At 44.6% G+C, this 22,254-nt stretch overlaps 1 protein-coding gene across 1 annotated transcript in view; it reads right to left on the reverse strand.

The window, feature by feature from the left end:
- ERICH6 (glutamate rich 6) overlaps positions 1-9,691 on the reverse strand; it is an 88,181-nt gene extending 78,490 nt beyond the window's left edge. Inside the window, exons 1-2 of the mRNA XM_073674713.1 lie at positions 9,384-9,691; positions 4,040-4,109 (exon numbers count right to left, since the gene is read on the reverse strand). Coding sequence (XP_073530814.1) covers positions 4,040-4,109; positions 9,384-9,414 — 101 coding nt within the window. The 5' untranslated portion in view covers positions 9,415-9,691. The remainder of the gene's footprint in view (positions 1-4,039; positions 4,110-9,383) is intronic.
- Positions 9,692-22,254: the final 12,563 nt, after the last annotated feature.

Raw genomic sequence — 22,254 nt, forward strand, 5'->3', positions numbered from 1 at the left:
TCACCGCTCATCTTTCCAGCCTCTGAGGACAGTACAGGTGATGGTGAGGAGCGGAGTGGCAGGAGAGATGAGAGGTGAGGTGAGTATAAGGATTTCTTATTTATTTTTTAACCTTTTTGATAGCTCTTTACAGTTCAGAAAAATGATGGCCATTGGCCGCCATTTCGCTTGATCCTCCTGGAAGCGAATTACAAAAATTTAGCATTTTGTTGAATGCGGATTTTTGTAATATTCGAGTAGAATTTAATTCTACTCGAAAATATTCTCTCGTCTCTAATTTTCAGTGTACCTACTGTATACATAAATAAAAAACTTGATGTGAATAGAAAAATCATGTAAACTGAATGTAAAGCCAAGAGAAATGTGAACAGAGACCTAGTTAGCAATTCATTCTTATTTGCAGAAAAAAAAAACATTGTTTCAACTGTTATCATCAAAAGGATGTCAAATTTGTTCAAATAAACAAATAATCATAATATTTTTTGATAATAATTACTAAGTTGAACTGGTGAGAGCACACAGTGGAAAAAGTGGTTGATACTGAACATGTGGAAATATTTTGGGTCTTTTGCACACAAAAGGACAAAGACCTGATCTACAACACAGCCAACTAAACCAACTAAGCTGCATATTCATTCTCTCTTTTCATATTGGATTTTTACCTCTTTATGTATTGTGCTGAGCACCACCCTAGTGTGCGGGGAGGAATGTTTTTTGGTTAAAGTGCCGATACTAACTTTCTTTATTTGGACTATTTGTCACATTATGAAAGCGGAAGATAGTTGTTGCCTTTTTAGTAAATGCATACATAATTTATTTTTACTTTAGTAACTATTTAGTTGAGGAGTTTTATTGTTACAAGAGCCTGTACTAGTGGCAGGACAGATGGCGGGATACAGTATGTTCTGCATATCACTATGCTTGAAGCCTGGCTCTTCTAAAGTCAACCTTGAAGTTCCCTGTTAGAAGTTTCCTGGAAATCAAAGAGGTGGTCCTGTGCGAAGTGCAGCGGACGCTCACTTATCCTGATCCTAATAGTTTTGTTTATGCCCTGACTTTGTTTTCAATTACTCCTTATAACGCAGGATCTGAGAACAGAGTATGTAAGAATAATTGGCACATCGCTAGTCTATCTGTTCTCATCATTCAAGTAATTGTATGTCTGAGTCATGACACTTGATTGAAGTGGTGATCGGCAGGAAAGTAGTAGCTGATGTTCGTACAGCCATTAAAGGGACTATGTCAGCACAGAATGACTGCTCAAACCAAGTACAGGCGCTCGGTGCATCATGGCAGGATCAAAGATTAAAGTGCACCTTCTCACCTACTTGTTTTCCCTCTACACCTCCACACTGTTCTTTGATTGGACAACTCTTGCTTCATAGAGCCAGAGAAGGGCAGACATACAGTCATGGCCAAAAATGTTGTCATCCTTGAAATTGTTCCAGAAAATTAAGTATTTCTCCCACAAATTTATTGCAATTACACATGTTTTGTTATACAGATGTTTATTTTCTTTGTGTGTATTGGAACAACACAAAAAAATAGAGAAAAAAAGGCAAATTGGACATCATTTCACACAAAACCCCAAAAATAGGCCAGAAAAAAAATTGTTGGCACCTTTCCAAAATTGTGGGTAAGTAACTTTGTTTCAAGCGTGTGATGCTAGTTCAAACTCACTTGTCTTATAATCTGAATGTAGCTTCCCGGCTGCATGGAGCAGGGTTACAGAGTCGCTGCTGCAGGAAGCTTCTGGCAGCGGAAGGAGTGGGGCAATGCTGCGGGCCCCAGGCTGGTAGAAGGTGGTGTTCGGCAGTGCGTGGGCTCCGCCGACATTTTGTGAAAGGCCGGAGCCCCTGCACATTCTATGATTTTGAATGAGGTGGACTCCAGGAAAATGGCCGCAGGAGGCAGCACATGTGCAGATTGAGATCTCGGCACCGAGATCTCGTCTCCCAAGATCTCAGCTCCTGAGTTCTCAATTGTGCATGCACCGCCTCAGGCGGCCATTTTCCTTCAGTCCCCACTCCCACTTTCATCGAACACTACCTCCTACCAGCCTAGAGTCTGTAGCATTTCCTGCCGCCACCCCCAGGTAAGCTACCGTAAAAGCGGATTAAAAGACGCACCATCATTTCAGTAAAAACATTTTTTTTCCTATTTTCCTCCCCAAAATTTGGGGTGCGTCTTATAATCCGCAAAAACGGTAATCAAGAAGTTTACAACCCATGGTAGTGTAGCTAATCTCCCTGGATGTGGACGGCAGAGAATAATTGATGAAAGATTGCAATGCAGGATAGTCCGGATGGTGGATAAGCAGCCCCAATCAAGTTCCAAAGAAATTCAAGCTGTCCTGCATGCTCAGGGTGCATCCGTGTCAGCGTGAACTATCTGTTGACATTTGAATGAAATGAAATGCTGTTGCAGGAGACCCAGGAGGACCCCACTGCTGACAGAGACATAAAAAGCTAGACTGCAGTTTGCCAAAATGTACGTGAATAAGCATCTGGTGGACAGATCAGACCAAGATAGAGCTTTTTGGTAAAGAACATCATTCTACCTTTTACCGAAAACTGAATGAGGCCTACAATGAAAAGAACACAGTACCTAGAGTCAAATGTGGTAGCGGTTCAAAGATGTTTTGGGGTTGTTTTGCTGCCTCTGGTACTGGGTGCCTTGACTGTATGAAAGGCATCATGAAATATGAAAATTACCAAAGGATTTGGGTCGCAATGTTGTGGCCAGTGTCAGAAAGTTGGTTTTGCCTTCTAGGTCATGGGTCTTCTAGCAGGACAATGTGCCCAAACATACTTCATTAAGCACCCAGAAATGGATGGAAACAAAGCGCTGGAGAGCTCTGCAGTGGCCAGCAGTGAGTCTGGATCTAAATCCCATTGAACACCTGTGGAGAAATCTTAAAATTGCTGTCGCGAGACGGCACCCTTCAAACATGAGAGACTTGGAGCAGTTTGCAAAAGAAGAGTGGTCCAAAATTCCAGGTGAGAGGTGTAAGAAGCTTGTTGATGGTTATAGGAAGCGATTGATTGCAGTTATTTATTCCAAAGGGTGTGCAACCAAATATTAAGTTGAAGGTGCCAAAACACCCATTTTTGGAGTTTTGCGTGAAATTATGTCCAATTTGCCTCTTTTCTTTGTTTTTTTGTGTTGTTCCAAAACACACAAAGGAAATAAACATGTGTATAACAAAACATGTGTAATTGCAATAATTTTCTGGGAAAAATATTTCAAGGGTGCCAATACTTTTGGCCATGACACTGACATGTGAATGAGGGCTGAAAAGCAGTAATTTTACTCAACTGTAAATGTCTTGACCTTCCTCAACAGAGGTTTAAAATGGGGCTATTTTATGGTATGTTCACACATGGCTTGGTTGCAGAAATTTCTACAACTGAAATTCAGATTCATAGAGAAATCTCTGCAAGTCCCGTACATTTCTGTAACAAATTCTACTGCTAAGTATTCCCCTAGCGAAAGAGATAGGGTACATTTTTGTATCAGTTCTAGCATTGGTGACAATACAACACTGTGAACCTATAATGAGAATAAAGACTCCATAATGCAGAAATAGTTCATAGGCCACATTCCCACCTTCAGTATTTGGTCAGTATTTTACATCAGTATTTGTAAGCCAAAACCAAGAGCGGGTGATAAATACAGAAGTGCTGACGTGTTTCTATTCCACTCCTGGTAAAATACTGACCAAATAAAAAAACAAATAAAAAAGTGGGTGATAAAAGCACTGCTGAGTATGACAGACCCACAGGAAATACCTTCTTTTATCACCCCCTTTTTTATTTTAATTTTTATACTATTTAACGTTGTGGGAGTATTGGCGGCAGCTCACATCTCCACCATGGGGCTGCACATCACCAGATTACTGGTTTAGCTAAATATATCACTCTTTAAGACACCTGTATTAGAGGTCGGTGTTTCTTTTCAGACATTTTATTTGACTACAATATAGCGATGCCTAGATCCGTTTTCAGCTGGAGTATTGGAATTAATACGTCTTTCTTACTCAGTCTGGGGGGTCTTCATCTCCACAGATGGCAATTGTCCCTCTCTTCTTACTGTCAAATGTGATGCTCCTGAAAAATAAATGCATCAAATCCACGTGATTAGTTGGCGCTATATCTCTATAGGACAATGAAATGACACGCAGTCGTGATCATCTGATGGTGGTCCACTTTCCGCACAATACTTTGTATGTACTACCTGAGCAAAGTTCCCAAACCTCTGAGTGTGCCCACTGAGCCCTTTCATTTCTGCGGTCTAGATTGACTACAGCATAACCAATGGGATGTGCCCGCTGTTTTGTGCTGTGATATGATAAGGGAACGGGCACATAGCGTCATTGTGAGGTGTTCAGAAACGGCGAGTTATCCAGTGGAGACAGCTTCAGGAAACGCTCCTTCTTTCGAGAGTTTTTCTTTTTCTGAAAGGTTTACTGACGGAGTTTTCAAAAATTTTGGTATGTGCACACATCCAGGCGCCGGCACAGCCGTGAATGGCTTAGTTGGCGGCTTTCACTCTATACTTTTCTGTATAAAGTGCAGGTGCAGGTGGCTTCAGAGCAGAAGACGCCCAAAGAATGAGCGTGATGCTTCTTTTAACACGTTTCTGAACCCTGAAATGGTTAAAAGAAGGAAGATGTACACAGCAATGACACTTTGACATTGCTGTGCACTATGTTCATTTTATGTGGAGCCTTCGCGGGTGGATACCGGGCAGAATCCACCTGAAAAAGACGCCGTGTGCACATCGCTTTTTAGGAGCGTGTTGAAAGAGTTTTTTGCAGCCTTCTGATTGGACAGTGCCTAATATCGAGTGCATGCCGTCAGAAGCCGCTTAAAAAAAAATGACATGTACTCCCTTATTTTTCCACCAGGTGTTTTTCAAAACCTGAAGTGGAAAAAGGATTTCAAAAGACTGAACATATAAAAAGCGTGTTGTAAAGTGGTTTTACAATAGAAATGAATAGGAAGAGTTTTTTAAAAGTTTTTGAAGTAATTTTTCAGGCATTTTTGAAGTGGATCTGGTAAAAAATCTATGTGGTGGTCAAAAATCATAAGATTTTCAAGTGGAAACCACTTGATGAAACGCTGGTATCTATTTTGTCCTGATGCGTTTTGTTAACAATTTTTCTGAGCATTTTTTTTTTTAGCATTTAGTGCCTTTTTGTGGGTTTGGGTGGTGTTGGAGATTTTTTTTTAGCATCAATTAAGTCAGGAATTAAATAATAGCATTACAAAAAGACATCAAGACATCTTTCAAGAGTTTTTTTTTTCCTCCCAATTGATTTACTTTGCAATGTATTGAGTGCCTGCAGAGAGGAAGATACCTGAAGAACGGACCGGTCACTTCTTTCAACCGCTTGACATGTTTGGAAAGATAAAGTGCTTAAAAGACACGCAAAAGCCTGAATTTATGATCAGCAAGTCTTTTTACAACAGAAATTAATAGAAATAGTCTTTCAAGCATTTTCTGAACGATTCTTCATTTGTTGTTTGTTGTTTTTTCCCCCAAAAAACCCTGCAAAAAACTAATTGTGAACATATCCTAAGAATTTTTTCCAGATTGCCTGTTTGGGGTTCTTGCATTAGTAAAGTGTATTAGAAAAAGCCATGTCAAATCTTTGATGTGTTTTCCGTGTGTAAATAGTGCATTTTTGCAGCGGCTTTTATCACATTTTTTGTTTAGGTTTTTGCAGCAGAAACGTGCCAAAAACACACTCTGATGCTACTCCTTGTATTACAATTAAAAAGGCATAAAAAACCACATCAATACAGCATCAAAACTGCATGTTTTTACAAGACAGCAAAAAAAACATATGTACATTACAAGTGTTTTTTTTTTCAGCCATAAAAATCCACAACCAAAAAACTCTGTGTGAACATTCCTACAGTTATGCTCAAATGTTTACATACCCTGGAAGAATTTTTCCTTTCTTGGCCTTGTTTCAGAGAATATGAATCATAACAAATAAGCTTTTTCTCCTGTCATGGTTATTGGTTTGGTGAAGCCGTTTATTGTCAAACTACTGTTTTCTCTTTTTAAATCTTAATGACAACCAAAAATATCCAAGTGACCCTGATCAAAAGTTCACATACCCTGGTGATTTTGGCCTGATAACATGCACAGAATTTGACACAAATGGGTTTGAATGGCTACTAAAGGTTAACATCCTCACCTGTGATCTGCTTGCTTGTAATCAGTGTGTGTACATAAAAGCTGAGTGAGTTTCTGGGATCCAGACAGACTCTTGCATCTTTCATCCAGCCACTGACGTTTCTGGATTGTGAGTCATGGGGAAAGCAAAATAATTGTCAACGGATCTATGGGAAAAGGTAGTTGAACTGTATAAACCAGGAAAGGGATACAAAAAAATATCCAAAGCAGCGTTCAAACTGTGATTAACACATGGAAAATCAGGGGCTCTGTAAAAACCAAACCATGATCAGGTAGACCAACAAAAATTTCGGCCACAACTGCCAGGAAATTTGTTTGGGATGCAAAGAAAAATCCACAAATAACATCAGCTGAAATTCAGGGCTCTATGAAAACTAGCGGTGTGGCTGTTTCAAGATGCACAATAAGGAGATACTTGAAGAAAAATGTGCTGCATGTTCGAGTCGCCAGAAGAAAGTCATTACTGCGCAAATGCCACAAAGTATCTCGCCTACAATACGCCAAACAGCACAGAGACAAGCCTCAAAACTTCTGGAACAAGGTAATTTGGAGTGATGAGACCAAAATTGAACTTTTTGGCCACAACCATAAACGTTACATTTGGAGAGAGGTCAATAAGGCCTATGATGAAAGGAACACCATTCCTACAGTAAAGCACGGTGGTGGATCGCTGATCTTTTGGGGATGTGTGAGCTACAAAGGCACAGCAAACTTGGTAAAAGTTGAAGGAAAGATGAACGCAGCACGTTATCAGCAAATACTGGAGGCAAATTTGCACTCATCAGCCTGGAACTTGCGCATGGGACGTACTTGGACGTTCCAACATGACAACGATCCAAAACACAAGGCCATGTCGACCTGTCATTGGCTATAGCAGAACAAATTGAAGGTTCTGGAGTGGCCATCTCAGTCTCCTGACCTCAATATCATTGAGGCACTCTGGGGGGATCTCAAGCGCGCAGTTCATGCTGGACAGCCCAGGAATTTACAGGAACTGGAGGCTTTTTTCCAAGAAGAATGGGCAGCTTTACCATCTGAGAAAATAAAGAACCTCATCCACAACTACCACAAAAGACTTCAAGCTGTCATTGATGTTAGAGGGGCAATACACGGTATTAAGAACTGGGGTATGTTAACTTTTGGTCAGGGTCATTTGGATGTTTTTGGTTGTCATTAAGATTTAAAAAGAGAAAACACAGTAGTTTTGACAATAAATGGCTTCACCGAACCAATAACCATGAGTGAAGAAAAAGCTTTTTTGTTATCATTCATATTCTCTGAAATAAGGCCAAGAAAGGAAAAATTCTGCCGGGGTAAGTAAACTTTTAAGCACAACTGTATATATGAGTTAAAAAACCTGCAGAAAAAAACATCATGTATACTATAGGATTGTGTTCAATTTCTTATTTGAACGGATTGAAAGCTTGTTGCAAGCAGATCTGAAGTTTTTTTTTTTAAAGTGGATTTGGGGCGTAATCGGTGTTAAAAAATATGTAATAAAAAAAACTGCGTAAACACCCCTGAACTGCATGTAGGTGCATTGGGTACCCCTAAACTGCATGTAGGTGCACGGTGTACCCCTGAACTTCACGTAGGTCCATGGTGTACCTCTGAACTTCATGTACCTGTACAGCGTATCCCTGAGCACCATGTAGGTGCACGGTGTACCCCTGAACTCCATGTAGGTGTACGCCTGAACACCATGTAGGTGCACGGTGTACCCCTGAGCTCCATGTAGGTGCATGGTTTACCCCTGAACTCCATGTAGGTGCACGGTGTACCCCTGAACTCCATGTAGGTGCACGGTTTACCCCTGAACTCCATGTAGGTGCACGGTTTACCCATGATCTCCATGTAGGTGCACGGTGTACCCCTGAGCTCCATGTAGGTGCATGGTTTACCCCTGAACTCCATGTAGGTGCACGGTGTACCCCTGAACTCCATGTAGGTGCACGGTTTACCCATGATCTCCATGTAGGTGCACGGTGTACCCCTGAGCTCCATGTAGGTGCATGGTTTACCCCTGAACTCCATGTAGGTGCACGGTGTACCCCTGAACTCCATGTAGGTGCACGGTTTACCCCTGAACTCCATGTAGGTGCACGGTTTACCCATGAACTCCATGTAGGTGCACGGTTTACCCATGATCTCCATGTAGGTGCACGGTGTACCCCTGAGCTCCATGTAGGTGCATGGTTTACCCCTGAACTCCATGTAGGTGCACGGTGTACCCCTGAACTCCATGTAGGTGCACGGTTTACCCATGATCTCCATGTAGGTGCACGGTTTACCCATGAACTCCATGTAGGTGCATGGTTTACCCCTGAACTCCATGTAGGTGCACGGTATACCCCTGAACTCCATGTAGGTGCACGGTTTACCCATGATCTCCATGTAGGTGCACGGTGTACCCCTGAGCTCCATGTAGGTGCATGGTTTACCCCTGAACTCCATGTAGGTGCACGGTGTACCCCTGAACTCCATGTAGGTGCACGGTTTACCCATGATCTCCTGTAGGTGCACGGTGTACCCCTGAACTCCATGTAGGTGCACGGTTTACCCATGATCTCCTGTAGGTGCACGGTGTACCCCTGAGCTCCATGTAGGTGCACGGTTTACCCCTGAACTCCATGTAGGTGCGCGGTTTACCCCTGAACTCCATGTAGGTGCATGGTTTACCCCTGAACTCCATGTAGGTGCACGGTTTACCCCTGAACTCCATGTAGGTGCACGGTTTACCCCTGAACTCCATGTAGGTGCACGGTTTACCCATGATCTCCATGTAGGTGCACGGTGTACCTCACAACTGCCTTATAGTGTTCATGCTCAGCTAAAAAAAACAATCAACATGACTGCAAAAAGTCCATAATGACTGAAAAAAAATAAACAGTGCTTTTCCTCATTGGAGGGCAGCTGTCAGCAGAGATACCAGAGCCGCATGCGTCTTCTAACAAATCCCATAGTCCCAGGAAAGGTGCCCGGATCTGCCCTGAATCGGACACTAGGAGCAGCTGTAACAATGTGGATGTGAAGCCTATGTCAGCCCTGTGTGCAGGCGCCATCCTGACCAGCCGCCGTCTACACAACGCGACCCGCACGGTGCCAGCATCCCCCGGTGCTGCACAGACCGGAGCCGGACACGGGACCCACAGGAAGAGGCAGCTAGCACTCACCCGGCTCCCGGGCCTCCTCCGCTCCCTCCATGCTGCGATTTGTTGTCGCCCGGTCTCCATGACAACCGGCTACAGCGCAGACTCCGCTACCTTCTTCTAGCTCGCACTCTCCTCCTGTCACCCTGAGCCGTGCCCCGCAGTGTTGTCAGAGGGATTGTGCGCAGTGTTTCTGATCAGTGCTCCAGTGTGTGGGCATATGTGCTCCACCAGCCTGTAGGCTGTACCTCTATGGTAACTTTCTGCCAGCCTGTACCTCTATGGTCGTTCTCTACCAACCCGTACCTCTATGGTACTTCTCTGCCAGCCTGTACCTCTATGGTACCTCTATGTCAGCCTGTCTCTTTCCGCCAGTCTGTACCTCTCTGCCAGCCTGTCTCTCTATGCCAGCCTGTCCCTCTATGGTACCTCTCTGCCAGCCTGTCCCTCTATGTCACCTCTCTGCCTGCCTATCCTTCTATGTCAACCTGTCCCTCTTTGCCAGCCTGTCTATCTCTGCCAGCTAGTCCTTCTCTACCGGCTTGTCCCTCTATGGTACCTCTCTGCCAGCCTGTCCCTCTATGTCAACCTGTCCCTCTCTGCCAGCCTGTACCTCTATGGTCGTTCTCTGCCAACCCGTACCTCTATGGTACTTCTCTGCCAGCCTGTACCTCTATGGTACCTCTATGTCAGCCTGTCTCTTTCCGCCAGTCTGTACCTCTCTGCCAGCCTGTCTCTCTATGCCAGCCTGTCCCTCTATGGTACCTCTCTGCCAGCCTGTCCCTCTATGTCACCTCTCTGCCTGCCTATCCTTCTATGTCAACCTGTCCCTCTTTGCCAGCCTGTCTATCTCTGCCAGCTAGTCCTTCTCTACCGGCTTGTCCCTCTATGGTACCTCTCTGCCAGCCTGTCCCTCTATGTCAACCTGTCCCTCTCTGCCAGCCTGTACCTCTATGGTCCCACTCTGCCAGCCTGTGGCTCTATGCCAGCCTGTACCTCTATGATACCTCTCTGTCAGCCTGTCCCTCTCTCCAAGCCTGTCCCTTTATGCCAGCCTGTACCTCTATGTCAACCTGTCCCTCTTTGCCAGCTTGTCTCTCTCTGCCAGCTTGTCCCTCTCTACCAGCCTGTCCCTCTATGCCTGCCTGTACCTCTATAGTACCTTTGCCAGCCTGACCCTCTGCCAGCTTGTCACTCTATACCAGCCTGTACCTCTCTGCCAGCCTGTCGCTGTATGCCAGCCTGTACCTCTATGGTACCTCTATGTCAGCCTGTCCCCCTATGTCAACCTGTCCCTCTATGCCAGCCTGTACCTCTATGGTACCTCTGCCAGCCTGTCCCTCTCTGCCAGCCTGTCCCATGTCAACCTGTCCCTCTTTGCTAGCCTGTCTCTCTCTGCCAGCCTGTACCTCTCTGTCAGACTGTCGCTCTATGCCAGCCTGTCGCTCTATGCCAGCCTGTCCCTCTCTGCCAGCCTGTCCCTCTATGTCAACTTGTCCCTCTTTGCCAGCCTGTCTCTCTATGCCAGCCTGTCCCTCTCTACCAGCCTGTCCCTCTATGGTAGCTCTCTGCCAGCCTGTCTCTCTATATCAACCAGTCCCTCTCTGCCAGCCTGTCCACCTGTCCCTCTCTGCCATCCTGTCCCTCTCTGCCAGACTGTACCTCTATGCCAGCCTGTCACTGTATGCCAGCCTGTTCCTCTATGGTACTTCTCTGCCTTCCTGTACCTCTATGTCAACCTGTCCCCCTGGGGGGACTCATTTTTGCATTTTGCTGTAAATTTGGGGCATAATCAGCAGAGGAATTCCCCCCCTGAATTTACCTCATGTGAACGCACCCTTAACCCCTTCCATCTCCAATATATATTTATCCGACATTAACAGGGATTTACACGTCATGCTGATCCCATGGTTACTGCAGCTGTACCAGTGGCGTCAGCGTCCAGCATCTGCTCAGAAGGGGATTATGATCTGAATCCCCCCTCCTTCCCTGGTAATAATAAGGAAATTAAAAAAAACAAACGTATTCGTTATTGCAGCGTTCCTAAGTCTGGCCTATCAAAATGATCAAAATATACAATTAACCTGTACAGTAAATACAGTATATATATATATATATATATATATATATATATATATATATATTTTACAAACTTCTGATTTTTTTTCAATACTAGAATTGAAAAAAAACAAATTTATGCAAGTTTGGACTCTTCCTGGAGGCATAAAGTGCTTTCTCTTGAGTGAAGCACAAGTGCTTGTCGCCTGGCCACAGTATGCAAATCGCATATGAGCGGTCATATGACAACCACTGTGTGAGAGAAAGCGCAATCCAAACAGCATGTGTATTATATGCTGCTATACAATGAAAAGGCAAAAACCCTTTAACTTCATTATTCTTTAACCAGGGGTGTAACGATAGAGGTTGCAAAGGGTGCAACCTCAATCAGGCTCGTGCAGGAGGGGGCCCCGCTGATGTCAGCACCTATTTCAATTAGATGTGCATCCGAGGAAGCACACTTAGCTGAAGTGTATTGCGGTGCTGGGACCCGCTGGGTCCCTGCACTGCAACACACATCGCTGGCCAATCAGAGGAGGCCTTTGATGTTGGCGTGCCCATCACGAGCAGTGCACGAGGAAGTGATATCATGCGCCACCAATCGCTAGCATGTCAAAGTCAGTGCTGACTACAGAAGAGGCACGTCTCTCAGAGCACGTCTGAGAGAGGAAGAAGGTAAGAAGAATCTTTTTTTTTTTAATGCGTTGGAAAAGAGCGGCAGAACAGACATTTTATCAAGAAGGGACCCAGGATGGGGGACATTGTACAAGGAAGGGGCCCAGAAGGGGGGCATTATACCAGGATGGTGGTTATTATACCAAGAAGGGGTCCGGAATCAAGGACATTACACCAGGAAGGGGCCCAGGATGGGGGTCATTATACCAGGAAGGGGGACAGTATACAATGATGGGGGACTTTGTTATAGAATGGGGGATATCATACCAGGATGGGGGACATTTTTATAGGATGGGAGACATTATATCAGGAAAAGGCCCATAATGGGGGACATTATACCAGGATGGGGACATTGCTACAGGAAGGGGCCAGAATGGGGGACATTACACCAAGAAGGGGCCCATAATGCCGGACATTATACCTGGATGGGGACAGTGCTACAGGAAGGGGCCAGAATGGAGGATATTATTACAGCCAGGGGCCAAAGACAGGGGACATTATACCAGGAAGAGGCACAGGATGGGGGACATTACACCAGAAAGGGGCCAATGATGGAGCTTCTCATATAAGCGAAAAAGGTCTATTTTGACATCATATGTCCACAAAACATTGTTCCAATAGCCTTCAGGCTTATCCAGGTGATCATTAGCAAACTGCAGGCAGGCAGCAATGTTCTTTTTGGAAAGCAGTGACTTTCTCCCTACAATCCTACCATGCACACCACTGATGTTCATTATCTTCCTGATGGTGGACTCATTAACATTATTAACACTAGCTAATGTGAGAGACAACTTTTGTTACTTACCTTCGGTTCCTTTATGACCTTGTGGACTATCTTACGCATTGCTCTTGGAGTGATCTTTGTTGGTCAACCACTTTGGGCAGGGTAATCGTGGGTTTGAATTTCTTCCATTTGTATACAATCTGCCTGAATGTAGATTGGTGAAGTCCGAACGCTTTAGAAATGGTTTTGTAACCTTTTTGTGATGCTATTCATTACTCAGGGACAAGCTGTGAAGCTGTGTAGTCAAGAGGTCCGGGGTCAGTTGCCAAGAGGGCTCATCATAAACAAAGGGGTAAAGCAATGGCATAGTCAGGTCACAGTTCAAGGTCAGAATTCTGGGAAGGTAGCGGATCAAGACAAAAGGGCAAGGCAAACGGGTGGTCGAAGGCAAGGTCCAAGGTGAGGCAACAAAGATCAAATACAGGAACACCGAGAACAGAGCAAGCTCGCACCATTTGAGCTAAACTACTACTGGCATTAATTGGAGGCAGAGAGCCAGCTAAATAGCCAGGTTAACATACGAATAGCAGACACATGGAGGAAGCCCCGGCACATCCCAACCCTGATTGGACAGTTGAACTGTCATTCAACAGACTGACCACTCCACATCACCATACTGACAACTTTATGGGAAAATCTGATGTAGAACTTTCAGGCACCATTGAATGTCTCAATTCCATTGTTGCACAGTTACTTACATTATATTCCTAATGTTGTGATCTTTTTAGACAATACAATGTTCATATAAGAATCATTTTTACAAGCAGAAGCAGTATTTACAGTTTGTTTTGTCGATGTACTGATACTTTGTGCTGAGGAACATTATACAGTTCTCTAATTTAATTTGTGTAAAATTACTCCAGTTAATAAGTAGGTCATAATTTTCTACTCGTAAGCAGCTTGGTAAAAATGGAAGATCTATATATAAGTGCTGACAATGGTAAGGAACACTGGTGCAGAGCTGCGTTACTCGTCAGCAGGAAATCTTATATTTTAGTAGCTGTAATTAGCCATTTATCTTTGGTGTGGGAAATTATCCATAATGTGGTATCAGTATGCACCGGACAATCTTCATAATGTCATAATCTATAAAGGCCAGGGTTAGGTCTAAACTCTGGTTTGAATCTTTACATGATTATTTTCCTTTTCAATCCTGGAATATTTCAGATTTGTCTCCTTAATAAGATAAGAAGAAGTTGAAGATGAAGAATAAAATGCTTTCCTTTTTCACAGTATAGAAATAAATGTGACCTCTGTATTAGGGCTCATGCAGACGTCCATGCAACACTTTCCAAGCAAAGACTTCAATGCAAAGGTCTGGCCGAGGGTCTCCTGACCTAAGTGTCACAGCCTCATAGAATGATATGAAGCAGTCATGCTCAGGTTGGGAGCCCCACGGCCAGTCAGTACATTGGGGTCCGGGCTCGGATCGTGTTGTACAGACATCTGCATGAGCCCTTAAGTGCATACAGCGTACAAATATTGTCATGAAATACAAAAAAATGTATTAGCAGTTAATTGTTGTAAAGATGTCATATAGATGTGCCACAAGATGGACTGTTACAACAATAATATGATACCATCAGGGGTGGACACACCATTGGTGCAACCTGTGCAGTCCACAGGGGCACAAAGGGATAAGGGACCCACTTTCAGCTCCAATGCAGCAAGCAGCTTTTGTTACAGTGTGCATTATGATTCACTGCTGGAATGCATAGAACCAATATATTGTTCTTATACAGGGGCGCTCTTCTGTGTGTGTCTGCCCCTGGACAACATATCATTGAGGTGTTTTCTGTGACCTTCATTGAAATGAATGGAAACCCTAAGAAGAAGTGACTTATTCAAAACTGGTCACCTGAGAGAGGTATACTTGCAGTAGGTTGCCTGATTTTGAATGATGGCCTCACTAGGATCTTAGCAGGGTGACATCACTTAGCGTTGGTTTCGTAGCATTGACAATAGAATTGATAATGATCTGCTCCACTTTAACCTAAAGATGTTTGATGAGGTAGGGGTCAGGGATTCGTCAAGTTCTTCCACACCAATCTCACCCAATCATGGACCTTGCTTTCTGCACTAGGTTTCAGTCGTGCTGGAACCGAAAAAGGCCTTCCCTTTAGGGTATGTGCCCAAAATCCAGAGATGCCCGAGACCCCGACACTGTGGAATAGCCGCACGGCTTCTGCCCTCATTATGCAAATCAGCAGCCGCAATTTTTTTTTTCACATGTGGACTTTCCTCATTGATGTTAGTCTATGGTGAATGTCCATATGCGGACCCCCAACAGAAATTGACATGTAGCGGTCTGAAAGACGCGCTGCATGTCAGTTTCCACGGGTGATCCGCAGCCTCAGATGCACGCATAGTGTCACAGTTGTGTCAGGTGTGACAGACAGTCGTTCTGAATCCAACTGTAGAAGGTCATTGCGCTTGGCTCTGCAGGCACCTTCTTGACCTTTTCATCTCTGTAGTTTAGTGCTATCCTTCTACCTCTAGGACCTAGCAGTGACCGCCACCTTCTGCTGCTAATTGACACACCCTTGCTGGATGTTTTAACACCTTCAGTATCTCCAGAGAGTTGCCGGTGATAGCTCTATTTTCCTCAGTCCAGGCTTGAAGTACTAGTAGTCAGCTAGTGTCTTCCTGGAGTTCCCTTGGAGGATAGTTGGCGTGTTTTCGCTGGTGTCGTCTCAAGCTAAGTGTTTCCCTTGTCTTTTTACCTGTGTGTCTTTAGTTGCAGTGGAGACTGACTAGTGCTCACCCCGTCCCCTCCCTATCTAGGGCCTATCGCTAGGGGCAGTCACCGCGGAACCTATTTAGGGACGTTAGGTGAGCCAGGGTGTTGTCAGATGTGCCTTTGAGCCCCCACTCCCCTTTTCCCCAGTGTTTGGGCTTCCTCCCCCTCTTTCCCTTGTTGTGCCCTTAGTCTTTCCCTCACCTTGGGTGACACATAGCGGACATGGAATTTCTAGAAATCCCATCCACTATGCTGTAAGATAGCATAAACATGCAGCTTGAAATCTGCAGCAGCTCCTGATGGTGGGCACATACCCTTACTGTTCCCACAAAGTTGGGAGCATACAATTGTCCAAAATCTCTTGATATGCTGAAGCATTATAAATTCCAACCCAGAAATTAAGAGGCCTAGGCCAACCTCTGAAAAACAACCTTCTGAAAAACAAACTTAAAAGGGTGGTCCGAAACACAAATTAATTTTAATCCTAATTGCCTATTTCATGTCATAATCTAATCTTTTTTTCTAATATACTTTAATTAAAAATTTCTTATCCTTCCTTCACTACACTATCTAATTGCTTTATTTTTTCTGAACTACTTCCTGTTTGATGACGCTTCATTTGAAAATCCCAGTTAATGCTGGAATACTAAAACAAAGTGTCTTCAAGGGGCAGAGGCTGCTGTCAGTGCCGCGGTTTCTGCCCCTCCCTGAAACGAAGCGTCATCAATGATATCCGTTTCAGGAATTGGGCTACTGAGCATGCATTGGTTGTCAATTGTGACGTAAGCTCAGTAGATTCTTGCCACAGTGCAATATGCACAGTGACACTGCGCTCTCTCGCTGGTTCTGATCAGAAGTAACTAGCCGTCAGGAGAGCGCACTGTCATTGCGTGCTGTAAGAATACATGCAGTGCAGACTAGAGACCAGCAACGCCCCTACAAGTGATGCTCTCCTAATTGCACAGTGACAAGAATCTACTGAGCATCCATTGGAATTGGCAACAGATGCGTGCTCAGTAGAGTAGGGACTAGCCCAGCCTCTGGTGAAACTTTGTTTCAGGGAGGGGGCAGAGACTGCAGCACTTGCCCCCTGATGACGCTTCGTTGAGTATACCCAGTATTCATTGGTATTCTCAAACAAAGAGTCATCAAAGAGGAAGTAGTAAAGATAAAAAAAGCATTTAGTGTAGTGAGGAAAGGATTGGGAATTTTTAATTAAAGTATATTAGAAAAAAAAATAGATTATGACATCAAATAGATAGACATTTATGATTAAGGGCTCGCTCACATGAGCGTACAGTGGAATGTAAAAGTTTGGGCACCGCTGGTCAATATTACTGTTATTGTGAAGCAAGTTGAAGATGAAATGATCTCTAAGAGGTCTAAAATTAAAGATGACACATTTCCTTTGTATTTTAGGCAAATATATATATATATGTGCTATGTGCAGCATGAGACGGGGCATTATCATGCATGAAATGATCTCGATGGTCCAGATGGATGGAGTGGAGGATGGCTGGTTGATGGACACCCCATGCAAACACGGCTACGGCGCCAACAAGGAGGAGGTGGAGTAATGTTTTGGGCTGGAATCATGGGGAGAGAGATTGTCGGCCCTTTTAGGATCCCTGAAGTGGTAAAGATGAACTCCATAATGTATGTTGAGTTTCTCAAACAGCACTTCCTGCCATGGTTCAAGAAGAAGAACAGTGCATTCCGCAGCAAGATCATTTTCATGCATGATAATGCCCCGTCTCATGCTGCACATAACACATCTGCTACTCTGGCTGCTGTGGGCATAAAAGGGGACAAACTTATGGTGTGGCCCCCATGCTCCCCTGACCTCAACCCCATTGAGAACCTCTGGAGCATCATCAAAAGGAGTGTCTATGATGGCGGGAGGCAGTTCACATCTAAGCAACAGCTCTGGGAGGGTATTCTGTCCTCATGCAAAACAATTAAAGCAGAAACCATCCAAAACCTGACAAATTCAATGGACGAGAGAGCTCAGAAGCTCCTTTCGAACAAGGGGTCCTATGTGCAAATGTAACATCACCTAGAATAAAGTTTTGAGTTGAAAACTGTTTGATTTCAGTTTGTAATAACCTGCTAATGCTTATAATTTCAAAAATGACCATTTTTTTGTTCTTTATTAAAATGAAAAGGTTGAAAACTCTGCTGTGCATAATAATTTGGAACATGCATTTTGAGTGCAGTTTGAGTGTTTTATTTTTTAAAAAATATACTGTTATCATAGGCAGTTTGTACAAAAACCTTTCAATTGTACTCTAATAGTTATTTGACTGGAAAATTACAATGACTGCAATTCATATAGGTAATTTGGGAAAATCTGAGAAAATATTATTTGCATAATAATTTGGAACACAGTGTATATATATAATGTATATACAGTACATTGTGAAAGTATTTGGCCCACTTGAACTTTTCTACCTTTTGCCACAATTCTGGCTTCAAACATAAAGATATAAAATTCTAATTTATTGGGAAGAATCAACAACAAGTGGGAAGCAATCCTGAAGTGGAACGGAATTTATTGAATATTTTAAGCTTTTTCAACAAATTAAAACTGAAAAGTCGCTTTAGGTATGTTTCTATCAGTTTTGCACATTGAGAGGCCGAAATTCTTGCCCATTCTTCCTTGGAAAACAGCTCAAGCTCATTGAGGTTGGATGGAGGGCGTTTGTGAACAGCAGTTTTCAGCTCTTTCCACAGATTCTCGATTGGATTCAGGTCTGGACTTTGACTTGGCCATTCTAACACCTGGATACGTTTATTTTTTAACCATTCCATTGTAGATTTTGCTTTATGTTTGGGATCATTGTCTTGTTGGAAGATAAATCTCCATCCCAGTCTCAGGTCTTTTGCAGACTCCAACAGGTTTTCTTCCAGAATGGTCCTGTATGTGGCTCCATCCATCTTCCCGTCAATTTTAACCATCTTCCCTGTCCCTGCTGAAGAAAAGCAGGCCCAAACCATGATGCTGCCACCATCATGTTTGACAGTGGGGATGGTGTTTTGAGGGTGATGAGCTGTGTTGCTTTTACGCCAAACATATCGTTTTGCATTGTGGCCAAAAAGTTCGATTTTGGTTTCATCTGACCAGAGCACCTTATTCCACATGTTTGGTATGTCTCCCAGGTGGCTTGTGGCAAACTTCAAACCAGACTTTTTATGGATGTCTTTGAGAAATGGGTTTCTTCTTGCCACTGTTCCAAAAAGGCCAGATTTGAGCAGTGTACGACTGATTGTTGTCCTATGGACAGACTCTCCCACCTCAGCTTTAAATCTCTGAACTTCATCCAGAGTGATCATGGGCCTTTTGGCTGCATCTCTGATCAGTCTTCTCCTTGTTCGAGATGAAAGTTTAGAGGGACGGCCGGGTCTTGGTAGATTTGCAGTGGTCTGATACTCCTTCCATTTCAATATGATCGCTTGCACAGTGCTGCTTGAGATGTTTAAAACTTGGGAAATCTTTTTGTATCCAAATCCAGCTTTAAACTTCGCCACAACAGCATCTCGGACCTGCCTGGTGTGTTCCTCGGTCTTCATGATGCTTTCTGCACTTGAAACAGAACCCTGAGACTATCACAGAGCAGGTGCATTTATATGGAGACTTGATTACACACAGGTGGATTCTATTTATCATTACCAGTCATTTAGGATAACATTGGATCATTCAGAGATCCTCACTGAACTTCTGGAGTGAGTTTGCTGCACTGAAAGTAAAGGCGCCGAATAATATTGCACGCCTCACTTTTCAGTTAAAAAAAGTTTAAAATATCCAATAAATTTTGTTCCACTTCACGATTGTGTCCCACTTGTTGTTGATTCTTCCCAAAAAATTGGGAGGTCTAGCCACAGATTTTCAATGATGTTCAGATCAAGGAACTGTGAGGGCCATTGTAAAACCTTAGGCTTGCGTCTTGTGAGGTAGTCTATTGTGGATTTTGACATGTGTTTGGGATCATTATCCATTTGTAGAAGCCATCTTCTCTTCAACTTCAGCTTTTTACAGATGGTGTTATGTTTGCATCAAGAATTTGTTGAAATTTCATTGAATTCATTCTTTAATCTACCTGTGAAATGGTCGCTGTGCCATCAGCTATAAGTGGTAGACAAGAAAAACGTTTTTTCAGCTCACCCTTGAATTCCGATGCTGGAGCACGGAGTCCCGTTCCTGCTGAACGTGCAGTGAACTTAAACAAAGGAAAAAGTGGATCCAGCTCCAGTTTAAAATGTAGAAAAAATATGTATTTGGTCATTTTAAAACATGTATGACGTGATGATACATCTGAATAGAAGTTGCTGGACATAAGGAAAACAGTGGAATAGAAAAACCAAACACGCTTCGAACACTACATTAATTTCAGATGTACATCATCACGTCATACATGTTTTAAAATGACCAAATAAGGATTTTTTTGCAGTGCAGATTTGTTATTTTTTTCTCATGCCGATTTGACGTGAAAAAAAAAAGGCAGAATGCTACGAGTGGCTCCGGAATTCAGATCGTGCATACCCATACAAGTCTATGGGTGAGTATGAAGCATCAGACTGCACTCGGAAAAATTAAGTTTTTTGTCTTCTCCACTCACAGTGATCAACTGTGTCAACTTAGTTATGCTGACACATGATACATTCAGTAGTGCAGCCACACTGCTTAACCTGTTACCGCACTGGCTCGTGTCATAAAACAAACCCTATGTATATAATCATTGAGCATCTATACTCATATATTTACAATTATATGGTTAATTAACCCGGATAAGGATTGATTAATAATAGTGCTCTTATATAATATAATCTTGATAATATAGGTGCTTCACTTGTGGGTATTACTGTGGCGATTATCCTGCTATATGTCGGACCGACATGATTAGGTCTGTTGTCATATGGGACCAGGGCCGGTGTCAGCACCCGGCGCACCCGGGCAAATGCCGGGGCACTGAGCAGGCAGAGGGGCCCACTGGCGGTCGCGCACCCCGCTGGGCTATGGGCGGAGGAGAGCGGTGTCAGCGCCCGCCCTTCTCCGCCGCTTGCTCAGGGCCCCGGCAGCCCGATACTTACCTCTCCCCGTGCCTCCGCAGATCCGCTGTCTTCCTGCTCTGCGCTCCCTGTGACGTCTCAGGTCAGAGGGCGCGGTGACGTCTTTTCACCGCGCCCTCCCCTGAGCCGTCACAGGGAGCGCTGAGCTGGAAGACGCCGACAACGCTGGAGTTCGGAGCTGAGCAGCGAGCAGCGGGCAGCGGCAGCAGGTGAGGAGAAGGGAGGTGAGTATTTGATTTTTTTTTTTTAATGTATGGAGGCATGGGGCATTATAAAGAGGGGGGGGGCAGCCCGCATGGGGCATTATAAAGGGGGGGGGGCAGCCCGCATGGGGCATTATATAGAGGGGGGGGCAGCCTGCATGGGGCATTATATAGAGGGGGGGCAGCCTGCATGGGGCATTATATAGAGGGGGGGGCAGCCTGCATGGGGCATTATATAGAGGGGGGGGCAGCCTGCATGGGGCATTATATAGAGGGGGGGGCAGCCTGCATGGGGCATTATAAAGAGGGGGGGGGCAGCCTGCATGGGGCATTATATAGAGGGGGGGGGCAGCCTGCATGGGGCATTATAAAGAGGGGGGGGCAGCCTGCATGGGGCATTATATAGAGGGGGGGGCAGCCTGCATGGGGCATTATATAGAGGGGGGGGCAGCCTGCATGGGGCATTATATAGAGGGGGGGCAGCCTGCATGGGGCATTATATAGAGGGGGGGGGACAGCCTGCATGGGGCATTATATAGAGGGGGGGGGACATCCTGCATGGGGCATTATATAGAGGGGGGGGGGCAGCCTGCATGGGGCATTATAAAGAGAAGGGGGGGACATCCTGCATGGGGCATTATAAAGGGGGGGGGGACATCCTGCATGGGGCATTATATAGAGGAGGGGGGGGAACAGCCTGCATGGGGCATTATAAAGAGAAGGGGGGGGCATCCTGCATGGGGCATTATAAAGGGGACGACGACATCCTGCATGGGGCATTATAAAGGGGGGGCAGCCTGCATAGTGCATTATGTGGGGGGGAACAGCCTGCATGGAGCATTATAAGGGGGGCAGCCTGTATGGGGCATTATGTGGGGGGTAACAGCCTGCATGGAGCATTAAAAGGGGGGGGCCTGTATGGGGTAACAGCCTGCATGGAGCATTAAAAGGGGGGGGCTGTATGGGGCATTATGTGGGGGGTAACAGCCTGCATGGAGCATTATAAGGGGGGGACAGCCTGTATGGGGCATTATGTGGGGGGTAACAGCCTGCATGCAGCATTATATGGGGGCCAGTATCCTGTATGGAGAGTTATAAGGGGACCGGTATCCTGTATGGAGCGTTATAAGGGGACCGGTATCCTGTATGGAGCGTTATATGGGGGCCAGTATCCTGTATGGAGTTTTATAAGGGGACCAGTATCCTGTATGGAGCGTTATATGGGGGCCAGTATCCTGTATGGAGCTTTATAAGGGGACCAGTATCCTGTATGGAGCGTTATATGGGGGCCAGTATTCTGTGTGGAGCGTTATATGGGGGCCAGTATCCTGTATGAAGCGTTATATGAGGGCCAGTATTCCGTATGGA

The sequence above is a fragment of the Phyllobates terribilis genome, unplaced genomic scaffold, assembly GCF_046119375.1.
Source record: "Phyllobates terribilis strain yellow unplaced genomic scaffold, ASM4611937v1 Scaffold_3__8_contigs__length_932513732, whole genome shotgun sequence".
Lineage (NCBI taxonomy): Eukaryota > Metazoa > Chordata > Amphibia > Anura > Dendrobatidae > Phyllobates > Phyllobates terribilis.